The sequence below is a fragment of the Cyprinodon tularosa genome, unplaced genomic scaffold (genome assembly GCF_016077235.1).
Source record: "Cyprinodon tularosa strain WSP-4 unplaced genomic scaffold, ASM1607723v1 ctg346, whole genome shotgun sequence".
NCBI classification, from domain to species: domain Eukaryota; kingdom Metazoa; phylum Chordata; class Actinopteri; order Cyprinodontiformes; family Cyprinodontidae; genus Cyprinodon; species Cyprinodon tularosa.
Genome location: NW_024039059.1, coordinates 1,356,303 through 1,368,793, shown reverse-complemented (window position 1 = coordinate 1,368,793; position 12,491 = coordinate 1,356,303). Strand labels below are relative to the sequence as shown.

The 12,491-nt window shown below is 38.0% G+C and overlaps 1 protein-coding gene across 3 annotated transcripts in view; it reads left to right on the top strand.

Annotated features, from left to right (window-relative positions):
* The first annotated feature begins 292 nt into the window (after window positions 1–292).
* LOC119789741 (switch-associated protein 70-like) overlaps window positions 293–12,491 on the top strand; it is a 76,000-nt gene continuing 63,801 nt past the window's right edge. For 2 of the 3 annotated variants that reach the window (XR_005281622.1, XR_005281621.1), the window contains exons 1-2: window positions 293–516; window positions 3,626–3,766. Coding sequence is in view for 1 of the 3 variants with exons in the window: in XM_038294799.1 (XP_038150727.1) it covers window positions 421–516; window positions 3,626–3,766 (237 nt within the window). In the remaining 2 variants the exon portion in view is untranslated. The remainder of the gene's footprint in view (window positions 517–3,625; window positions 3,767–12,491) is intronic. The other variant, XM_038294799.1, reaches the window with a different exon arrangement.

The following is a 12,491-nucleotide window of genomic DNA, read 5'->3' as shown; positions in this document are numbered from 1 at the left end:
ATATATCTATGCAGCATATATCTGTGCAGCATATCTGTGCAGCAGCATATATCTATGCAGCATATATCTGTGCAGCATATATCTGAGCAGCATATATCTATGCAGCATATATCTGTGCAGCATATCTGTGCAGCAGCATATATCTATGCAGCATATATCTGTGCAGCATATGCGTGTGCAGCAGTGACAGCCTGCAGGCTCCTCCTGATGTGTGCGTCTCTCTCGCTGAGCGGTGCTGCAGCTCTTCTCTTCATCATCATCATCATTAATATGCCAGCCACGGTGCGTCATGTGATCATCCCTCCCTCTCTGTGTCCAGAGGAGACAGCGCCAGCAGGAGAGGAGTCGGTGACAGAGAGGACAGGAGTAAGAAGTTGATCAATAAATAAAAATAAATAAATAAAGTGTCCTTTGGGGATCATGACGCTGCGGGACGAACTTCTAAAGTCCATATGGCACGCCTTTACTGCTCTGGATGTGGACAAAAGCGGGAAAGTCTCCAAATCTCAGCTGAAAGTAAGTTTCTCGTGTTGGATTTATATTTTTTTAAGGTCTGGGCTGCTTTAGGTGAACAGTTGTCTCCGTTTCTGGTGTTTCTGGCTTGTTTATTAGATCTTATCGCGTCTCTTCCTCCTCTGAGAACACAGTGCGCCTCTGTCTCTAGCTGCAGAGGCGCACCTGGTAATGGGCTGACATCCAACTACTGGGAGAAAATAAAACATCAACACCAATCAGAACATAAAATAAGGTTTTAGAACAATTGATTGGATCATGAATCTCTGGTGAAGAAAGCAAAAACAAGCGGTACTCCTTCCTAATGTGGCATCCCTCACTCTGAGCGCTTTGTTCAGCAACAATTAAAGTCCACAAACTCCAGCTGGCTGGGATAATGCAGAGAGAGAGACAATTAAAATAATGAAGGACTACTTGTTTTTGTGAAATATGTGAAACTGGTTAGATTGGTTACACCACATTTGCTCTCAGCTTGACTACACCAATGCTCTGCCAACTCCACAGGGACCATGTGAAAATATGTTGGTGAAGGTCTACTAAACTTTAATTCTTAAACACAAATACATGTTTTTTGCTAAAAGAAAAGTCATTTTTTTCTGGTAAAATGCAGCAAAAGACTCATAAGTTCACCTTTCTACAACCAAACCTACAACCAGAAATCTGATTCAGCTTTCCATTGGATATTGTGCTGTACAGTAATTATTAAAATTATTCATAGGCAGGCTAATAGATGTCATAAACATTTAAACATTTTCATTGTCTATAGCATATATTGTCCATTTAATACATTAACGTTAATTTGCAAAATAGTAAAAGTATTAAGAGATCTAAATGCTCTAAAGTTTCCCTGGAGTTAACCCAGCAGCTGGGTTCTTATGTTCGCCACAGGAACTGCAGCTGATTGCATTTCTTTAAACTCCTTTACTGAGTGTTATTCTTTCCCTTTGTGAAAGACGTATTCAGTAATATGCCTGGAGAGTTATTGCTTAGCCCAGTTTGGAGATTTTCATCCAAAATTCATTGATGTGTGTTTTCCAAACTCATGACCTGTGGTCAGCTTTGACCAGAAATAACTTGGAAACGATAACATGTCGTCCATGTAGCGTAAAACTAGACACAGTTTGGTCCAAATGCAGGGACAGCCAGAAGAAGGTCCATTAGAAGTTTCTTTTACTGTCCCAAAAACGTTTGTTTTTCTGAGAATATTAGGTTTCCGATGCCTTTAAAGCATATTAATGGCCCTTTTTTTAATCTTTACTTTTTGACAAACACTAATTTTAATGTGTCTTAGTGGTTGTTTTACATGATAACTAAAACAAAATGTAGAATAATTGTGAAGATGGTAAAGAATACTTATATATATAACTGAAAAGTATTACATGCTTTCATAATTCCCCACATTTATTGTAGAATCCTGATAACAAACAGAAGCACAGCTAGTTTACTTCAGTGGTTAGAAAGAGTCCAAATGTGAATAGAATCAGCATAGATCCTGCTGCTGTCTGAGGTTTGTTGGAAAACATAAGGGAACAAAAAGCATAAGGAAGATTCTGGAGATGTTTCAGTGCAGTGAACTGTGCAGTCCAAACTTTGACCATCTGGAGGCGCATTGTTCGGTCAATCGACTGGGACTGGAAAACGCCTCGGGTTGAGGAATTCATTGAAAGGATAAGCATGAAGGTCCATCATCGTAACAAAATTCCAAGCATGTGAATCAAATGCCCACCTGTCGTTCTTTTTGGTTATTGGAGTCTTTTGTTGTGTTTGGGTTTTCTGTTTGGTCATTTCAATCATGCTGAGTGTGCTTGTGTATTGTCTTTGAAATAATCTTGGAAGCTGTTTTTTCCTCTTTTATCAAAGATGGCTTCCTTCATCCCCCTTTCAAACCTCATCTGTCCTCTCTGTCCAAAATCTGAACATTTTGGTGATGAAAGGTTCCTCAGTGCTGCTGGCTCTCCTATGCTGCTCCATTTCTGTGTCACCTCAGCAGAACCCAGGGCTGATGGCCTCCATGCCACGGTGCCTTGATGACGAATTTCAGAATCCCAAAATTTATGTTTGAAAAATATTGTGTCTTTATAGTAGTCTGAAATACAAAATTTTGGGGTGTTCTTCATTTGCAAGCCATAATCTTAAAATTAATAAATAAATATATATTTACTGTGTTTTGTAAAACAATAACAGTGCTTTGCAGCCTCTAAAATCCAAAGAGCCATTTTGCTCCAAGTCCAAAGCACAGCTTATTTTTTTCAGATGTATACTTTATTAAATCTGTTGCCATTAAAAATAACTAATAGTCTATTTGTATTCTTTAAAATGAAGGAAAAGCTAAAACTTCACAGGGATGGGTAGATTCGCTTCTTTAGGATATCAGATCTTCCTTTCAAAACAAAAACAAACAAAAAACATAATTTTCAAGCAAACGACAAGGAAAATGAACCAAAAAACATATTTCTGGTAACTTAAAAATTGTTCTATTGCGGAACTTGAATTCAAATTTTCTTTAAAAAAAACACCTAATGCTCCTTAGACTAGTATTTGTTGTTATGATGTATTCCAAACCATATTAGTCATTAAAAGACGCTACACGGAGCCAAATAGCCTCAGTTTTTAGACCTGTGATCAGTCTGGGCAGTTTGGGCAATCAGATGCTGATATTATAATTATTTCCTTTTATGAAATAGTCTATCATTCTCCTGCAATCTCTAAAAGGCCAAGGCGAGTATTTGAGCTCTGCTCATAAAGTATTTACCATCTAATCTCTGCCAGGTTCAATGCTATAAATTCAATCTTCAGGAAGGAAATCCATCCACCAGCTTTGATCAAGCCAGTGACCAACAGTGGAAGAGTTGCTCCACTAAATACAATCCTCAACCGTAATGCATAAAATGTTAAATCCACAATATTGCATTTCATCAGGTCTTAATCATCCAGCATTGTTAAAGAAACATACGAGTTGATAAGATAAATATATTTCTCATGTTGGCGGCCTGTAGCCTAGCAGAGTTTTTTCTAGTTGCCACTCAGCCAAAGTGAGTGATTTCCTTACGGTTCTGGTATCATCTAAACATAAAATTTAAAAAAATCAATTAATTCATGTTCTGGTTTTCAGGTGCTTTCTCATAACTTATGTACAGTGCTGGGAATCCCCCACGACCCGGTGGCGCTGGAAGAACACTTTAAGGATGACGACGAGGGTCCTGTTTCCAATCAGGGATACATGCCGTACCTCAACAAGTTTATCCTGGATAAGGTCAGTAACGCCACAAACCAACATGGAAGTGTTTTCAAGGTTGCGTAGCTCCAAAGTTCACACTCGCAGTTTTCTCTGGTATTGAGGTTTCTGTGAGGAGGAAATGATTCACTCTGAGTCAGCAGTCTGTGCCATGACTGTTGATCAAGGGTTGTCTGAAGGGAAATGCCACATTTTCAGAGGAGGAAAAGAAGATAGTGGGACATAAACTGGGGCAGTAGGCCGTCAGGTTTAAACGTTACACACAGTATGAGTACAACACAGCAGAAGAATTTATGAGGCTACACCTTGGAAGACATAACAGCTGATTGGTAGGACTTTTGGGCCTGAGGGGCCCGTTCTGCACACACAGGTTAAACTGAAAATATGAAACAATCGTTTTCTTTACACAAAATAAACATTTAAAAACTGCTAATCTCTTCATGCCAGAAAACAAGGTCCAGCTACATTTTCTCCACATTTATGGAACATGGCTCTGCCGCTGCTGTTGCAATCTGCTGGCGGAATAAATTCCACTACTTCCTTGGCGAACGGCGTGGAAATGCGGAATTATTTACAGCAAATTCAAAAAGGAGACCAAAAACATGCAGGAAAAAAATGCTGCCAAGGAGAAAAAGCTGCAATTACAGAAAAATAGACGGTAGTTAAGTGGATGAAGTAGAGCAAACACAAGAACTGCTGCAAACACATAAATATTTCTAATACAATCCTGGGAAATCTGAACAGAATATTCCGACCAGCATGTTTACATGACTCCTTTTCTATTACCTCTCTCCATGTAAACTTAGCTGTTCTTGATTGTAAACTGCCACTAATGGTTTATAATTCAAGTATAACATTTTACTTTTTTTATCTCAGTGTGCCAGCCATATACACTGTAAATGTGTCTATTAATGTGGCCCTTCTGTGAGTCTTTCACTCCTTGCGCTGAGAGCTAAACACTGACCTCGCTCATTCAGCCCTTTTATGATGATGTCATGGTGCAGTATCTGCATAAAAAGGCTGTGTCATCCATTCAGCCTGACATTTTGAAAAAGCCTTTTCTTTCCGTTATGTGATGTCATCCTATGGGATTACTATAAATAGGAGCTGCTGTGGCACAAGCTTTCTATTGCAAGTAGAAAATTTTAAAGAATAAGAAATGTTCTTAGTGTTTCAATTAATCGTTACTACAGTAGCCCAGAAGGGACACACCATGTATCCATCTCTAATAGCCAAAGCAGTTTGGACTGTGCTCTGTTAGCATGTATTACTATAACAATGGCTCATTGCGTTTTTGTTCTTTGTCCTTTTTTTTAAGCCAAAATATTTCAGTCTCTCTATGCTTTAGCCATTTTATTTCTCAGTTTAAATAAAACACATCGCTTACCGAGTAACTACGTGTTTGTCTTTGATCAAACCAAATATGAGACGTTCTGAGATTTTCATCACTATAATCCAGCATGAATACATTTCTTTCATTTTCCAATAGAAAAGCATCAAATATTCCAGTAGTATGAGGTGCAGATATCTGTTAATTTAGCTACACATCAGTTCCCCACATCAAAGTGATATCTGACTAAATGCTTTATCTCTGCTCTTTCTTTTTATCCCCCTCTCCTGTTGACCTGTTTTTGTGGTTCATGTCAACTTTTGCCACTTAGAGGGCAGAACCAACCTTATAAGTGAACTTCTTGTGATTAGCTACTTTATAGCCACCACTGGTCCCAACAAACTCAATAAGTTGTTACATTCATGCTGATTTTGCACAGTTTCTGCATTAGTCCGTTAAATAACATGCTGCTGTCATTTTGCACATCTCTGATGTTGCTGCTATTATCAAATATCTATTACTGTAAACATGTCTATAGCTGGATATTGGTTATTTATTCTCCAGATACACAGTATTTATATTGTTTAAACACTTTACAGTGCAGTATTTCATTTTTTTAAATCATTTATATCTTCACTATTATGTTATTCTTGTTGCTGTAAACACCAGAATTTCCCCATTGTGGGACGATAAAGGGATTTTCTATTCTATTCTGTTTAGGAAATCACGCCTCTTCCAACAGTACTGCTTCCTTCGTGGTTGCACCTAGCAACCTTTTAAATAGCATCTTTAGGCTGTGTCACTACCTGAACCGTAGCGGAAGATCGATCGCTCATTTGCGCATGTGCAAGCAGATATTCATCCAGGTCGCAAGTACTATTTTATCAAAAGTACTTAATCTTATTCTTAAATCGCTAAAGAAGGCTAATACAAATCTTAACATTTTTTATAACTGTTCTGACACAATTTTTATGCTTTTTACATTTTCTTCCTTAAACTGCTTCTCTGACGTCATCATGGGACATGCTCAGAGCAGTCAGACAAAATATGATTAATCTGCATTTTAGTTGTTTCTAGATTACGCACTATAAACCATAATGTTAACACGAAAGGAAAACATAAAACTCAAAAAGGTTAGGTTAGGTTTTTGTTAAAATCCAAAGCCAAAATAGTTAGCTCCCGGAAGCAGCGTAGGATCCCATTTCCGATCCAGACGAGTGACAAAACAGGATTTAAATGCATTTATTGTCTTGAGAAATACATTAACCTTTAACACATTATATTTTAGTATGCTTATTATTTTTAAGCAGGGAAAGTTGTCATTTAAGTATTTTTTATAAATAAAATTGAGGGCGACCCGAACGTATATCTGGATGCCATGCACAAATGAGCTGATGGTACGGATCATGCTACCGGTACAGATCAGGTGAGAACAGGCTGTTCAGGCTGTGAAGGAAACTGTTCTGCCTTAAGAGGCGGGATAATGAAGTCAATAAATTCTGCAGAGAATTAAAAAAAGAGCACTAACCTGTCTGAGGGAGGTTTGAGAGATGGTTAATGTTATTGCTAACATTAAAATTCTAGATATAAACATCCCTTTGTGATCGCCTGGCTGGCCCAAAAGAAAGACTGAGACACCCCAGCCCAAGATAAGACTGTCGAGGCCGTTACATGATCGACTGCGAATAATCGGTCTCCAGACCCGGTCCTGGTGTTGAGATCTTCTGCTCATGCAGGTCTGTGACTGGAGTCTGATCCAGGCTGCATTGAAGGAGCAGTTTGAACAACCTGACAGAAAAGAAATGGAGCTGAGCACTAAGACCTGTGGTGTGAATATAGAACAAACCCGTCTGCCTTTCACTGTTTAGTACATATTCTTTGGACAGATTGATTTGTTTGTTTTCTTCTTCTTAAACAGCATTCATTTAAAGGAAAAAGTCTTTCCCCACAGCGTTATGGTGACGCCGCCGTGTTTCTCTTTGGGAATTTTGTGTGCTAGCTGATGGTCTGTTTGTCTTTGATGTTTGGAGGATAAACAGAAAAAGTAGAGGTTCGAACAGAACGCCTCTGCCAGACCTTTGAAGTGTGTCTTGGGTTATACTGTAGCTTTATTATGTGTCAAACACTTTGATCAAGGCCTTATTTATTTATCTATTTATTATTAACATCTCTGGCATCTAAAGCTGGGGAAGTTAGATAACTGCTATGACAGATTGAACACATATTTCCGTGCACCATAAGCCTTTCAGGAAACTGCATGTTCTACTCCGTTACTACATTTCATGCCTTCTGGGTTAATGTTTGGAGTAAAGAAATCATGGACGCACATTAAAGAGACAATTGCAGGATGTTGCTGAGAGCATTCATGAAATTCTGGCAGCTAATGAAGAACCTGTGGATGTTATTCAATATCTCCTAGACAGAAAAAGGAGATCATAAACCCAGCCTAGATGGAGGAGGCAGCAGCTTCACAGGAGAGCCTAATAGGAGGATCTTTACAGACTATTTGGCCAGTTTGCAACCAGATATAACCAACAATGGCTTTAAATAAAGTGGAGCCTCCTTTTTGCTTACTTTTTTGGAAAGTGCAGATTAAGAAAAAGAAACTGACAAGCCAAATGAAAGGGTTTTTTGGCTGTTAGTGAAGAGAAATTGGGGCTTCCCACAAAATCGAGAATCTCAGTTTATTCTTTTTTATTTCACATTGAATATCTATGTGACAGACCGACAAAAGGTGGCAAATATTCTACCATATCACTAAAAAATAAGTTGATATGCTTTTGTCAAACCAAGTAGTAATCTTACTGAGGGATTCATTCACTGTAGTTCTATGGATAAGACATGCTTCATTTGAGAGCTTTCCTCACCTTCCGGTTCGTTATTAGATCTGCTGCTGCTGTCAACATTTCAAAATTACACAATTTACCTTCCTTTGGTTGTTTTTGGTTTCACAGGGAGTTAGTTCAGACAGAGATACCTCCGCCGCACACAGGTCGGCATACAGCCAGCAACTGTGGGAATTCTTTTCATTTCAAAGTGTCTTTTTTAGTTCCTTGTTCCTTTTAAAACCGGGTGATTAAAAGTAGTTGTCAGACGTGTTTTCCTTGTGAGACAATTTAGTAGATGTGTATGAACTTTTCAGATGAACCAGAGTTACAAAATAAGGGATGTTATGTAACAACATCCAGGCTGTTTGAAGTTATCATTTAAACCCCATGTTAATTTGTAAGAAAATATAAAGATGCTTAAAGTAGATTTAACTTTCTCTGCAAATTTTTTTCCTTTAAGATTGTAAAAGAAATGTTTACACAACTGCTTTACTTATAGTTTTATATAATGGTCTCTCTGGGTTTAATTCTGATGTGTCCCTAATGGACTCATCCTTGAATTGGGCTCCCAAGCCTAGAAAAGGCTTTCTATGGAGAGGATTTTGATACATTATTGTTGGAAGCAAATAACATGTTTTTATATACCGTATTAAAATTTGTAAACAATGAATTCAGAAAAAGAATGAATTCTTAGATTTCAGTTTTTCTTATTGAGAATAGAATAGAAAATCCATTTATTGCCCCACAATGGGGAAATTCTGGTTTTTATAGCAGCAAAAAGATTATAAAGAAATGGTCACACAAATGTGGACCTTAGAAAAGTTTTTAAGAATAACATAATAGTAAAAGGAAAATAGCAGCAACATCAGAGATGCGCAAAAGGACAGCAGGATGTTATTTAACTGACTGAGATAGAAACTGCAAAATCAGCATGAATGTAACGACTTATTGAGGTTGTTGGGAACAGTGGTGGTTATACAGTCTTCCAGCTGCTGGGAGGAAGGATCTGTGATAACACTCCCTGGTGCATTTAGGGTGCAGCAGTCTGTCACTGAAGGAGCTCTCCAGTTCTGCAACAGCTTCATTCATGGGGTGGGAGACATTATCCAACAGAGATGTTAATTTAGTTAGTTTGTTTCCCACCTTCTGCACTGATTCCTAAACATCTGAGCCCACTTAGTTTTTTTAAACTGATTTTATTTCAAACTTTATTTCAAACATTTTTTACAAATCTAAAATTTTCAAATTGTATTTATTTCCCTTTTTAGATTGACTTTTACGAATTGCAGATCACATTCTCTTCACTGTAGGGCCAATAAAAAAAGCTCACTAATAAAAATGTTGCTAACGTCCAGCACACCAATAGAAATGCTATTTTTCCTGATCCTCACACCAGAGGAAAGCCTGCCCCAAGGGATAAAGAGAATCTGATCTGTGAAACGTAATTTGAAAATAATGCATTTCATAAAATTGAATCTGAAAAACGGAAATATAATTAAAACATAAAATATATAAAAATAGTTAGAGCCAAATAAAATATTAGAAAACAATTTTTACTCTCAAAACACATTTCTGATTAAGATCTTTTTCACTGGTTACATATATTTATATGTATCAAAATTATTTTCTCCATATTTTAAACCATTTCTAATTCTCTTTAGCCTAAGGAATGCCTATCCTGAATTGGTCTTTGTGCTTTTAGTTTAAAGTTCCATCACATTGGAATAACCTATCCCCTTTACTAAGATCCATTACCTTTTTTTCATATATTTCAATTACTCCTCTTTGTTCATTTTCAAACATCCTCTTTTAATGTTAATGTCTTCCTTTCTTGTTATTTTTTTTCTTTCTCTTTCCTCTCTGTTGGATTCATTTTGGCTGTGACGCCATTTCTACTGTTGAGGAAACTCCACCCAGTCATACAAGGAAACTGTATTCAATGGACCTATGTGTGAACCAGATTTTTCCAAAGCAAGAAATCCAGAGTGACATTTAAACAGAGCTGAAGCCAGAAAAAAAAAAAGAAAAAAATCCTCCATGTTTGCTTCTATAGTCGACTGGAACCGGGCCTCATTCTGAGTGACTTCTCTTACACTACAGCAGGATATAAGATTATTAGGACAGTCTGTAATTTAGTGGTATGATGGAACTATCAGTGGTGACCTTCACTGCAGGCCTAAAATCACCTATATTCAAAAGATAAACTTTAAATTTCTTCTTTCCAACTGTATTGTTTTATTCCAAACAATCAGTTATCTTAATTTTGTAGTGTTTCTCTTGGCTGCGTTGCTTCCATTATATTGATGTGGTTGCTATATTTTTTTGTCCAATCAGATTTCAGTCTTAGTGTGTCGCTATGTCAATCAAATCTGCCCAGAGGCTTCAGAATCAGCAGTGCTGGCTGATCTTACCTTAACAATAAGTGTGTTTGTTTTCAAAGGATGTATTCTCCAAGGAGCCGGTCTACCTGGACTGGATCCTTCGAGGTCCGTGAAATTGTTGGGACCGGAAGAGTTTTGGCTGTGAATTCAAACAGGTCAAGCCCTCCGCGGCTTTTACCGTCATAAGCTCTGTCGCCTAGCAACCATGAGAGTTGAGATGCAAAGCAGGAAAAGAATGAATACCAAACTTGTCACTGCTAATCTGGTTGGTTATAGCATTTTTTTAAGATCTTCAACAGTTGCATAATAGCATAGACACTGCAGCTATATTAGAATCTGTCCTTAAATATCAGCCAAACCCATTTACAGAGGGACAGATAAAAAATGTTATTATATGAAACTGCACTTTCAATATTTGCCACTGTGCTGCGCCAAGTACCTTTTTCCTCTGCGCAAGGAGCAGGTGGCTTGCTTGGACTCGCACTGAATTACGAGATACCCAAAGCTACGTAGGATACACCAAACCCGTCTGTCACAACGGGCAAAAAGAAGGATGCATTTGTAGGCTGCATAACGAGGAGTCTTGCAATCCAAACAGACCTCAGCGCCACGTTATGATGTAACCGGCCCAAGAATCTAGCCTTCGGGGGCGCAGCCCATAAATTCGAACTCAGCAAATATTGGTGAGGAACGTTTTCTTCAGCCAATTAGCTTTCCGATTCGCCCCACTGGGCCAGAGAGCGGGCCAACCCCTACGTCAGCATTTTCTGTCCTCTTATTGGTCAGTTAGAGCAAAATTACAGCCAAGTTAAGCTAGCGACAATCTGCATTTAAGATTATTCTTTTGTAAAAGTTTTTTCAGGCCTCATTTGCTGATACTAAACGGAGATCTAAGACTTTCTGCACAAAGACAGAAAGATACATTTTTTTAATGAATAATCAGAATCTCTGGTGAGTGTGATATATTTTATTTTCATGCTTTATGTACTATTTTACCTGGTAATAGGATGCATATTGAATCTGAACGGCTACTGATATTAATATTGCGGGGCTGTGGTTATAGAGTAGAAGAATACGTTTGTGGGCTTCCTGCTCAACAGATCTCTGCATTTATCCTCACATTAATTTTCCTCTTTCTTTTATTGTATCTGCACACATTTCATATTTAAATACTATTGGGGGTTTCTGTTATTAACATGCAAAAGTGGTGATAGTAACACCTTGAAAACCCATCGTTGCAAATTGACATCCAAGGGATGAGAAGTAGATTAAATGTTTAGAGAACAATCTCTTATTTCCTGGTGGATCATCTAAATAAGTGGTCCTCCTAATTGTCAATCATTCTGGTGATATGTTTACGTAAGGCCGTCCTACGTGCACGTCCCGTTAGCTGTCTTTTTCTGTGCATTCGCGCTTTCAGGTGTATATCTTTGGTGAGCTACGGTTTCAGACAGTCTTTAAAGCTCACCTTTCTCTTTGCAGTTCTTTGAAAATGGCCGAGGGTCATACAAGACAAAGTGTCTACGAAATCTATGAGAGGAAAAGAAAGGCCTCAGAAGAGGCGGATATATCCCAGAATGCTTTGCGTGGAGAAATCTCCTTGCAAAGCATTATGGGATTTGCTGTCACAGCGCCCCGCTAATAACAAAGATAGTGCAGGCACTGCGCAGTGGAGGAGGAGAAACTTGACCAACAGAGCAAAAAGCAGTTAACTGATTTTGCTATAAAGTCCACTATATATTCTCCACTCTTTATAGTGATTTAGGGGTTAGAGCGGACGTTCGGACATAGTAAGCTTGTATGAGCAACTTTTAAACAGAGTGTGCACGAGGAGAAATGGGCTCGTGCCCACTCTCGCACAGGCATTTTTTTTTTAAAGTGGAGTCGGTGAGTCATTTAAAAAATTTGTAAAAATCCTCCACAATATGCCCACTGAAGGCCAAGTACTACAAGCACTGCCTGCCACTGGGAACATTGCATGCCTAGGTGTTGGAGCGACCACTAAGCAGATTATCAGACTTAAAAAAAATTAATAAACTCAATTAAACTTTAAGGCAAGAACACACATCAACAATCTTTAAGTGTAACTTACCACTTCATCAACTTAGTTTGTGCAAGAAACATATAAATTGAGCCTAGTGTTTCTAGTTCTTTTTTTTTATTTTTATTTTAATAAAAAAACTTGCATATTTTTCTCAGTGCTG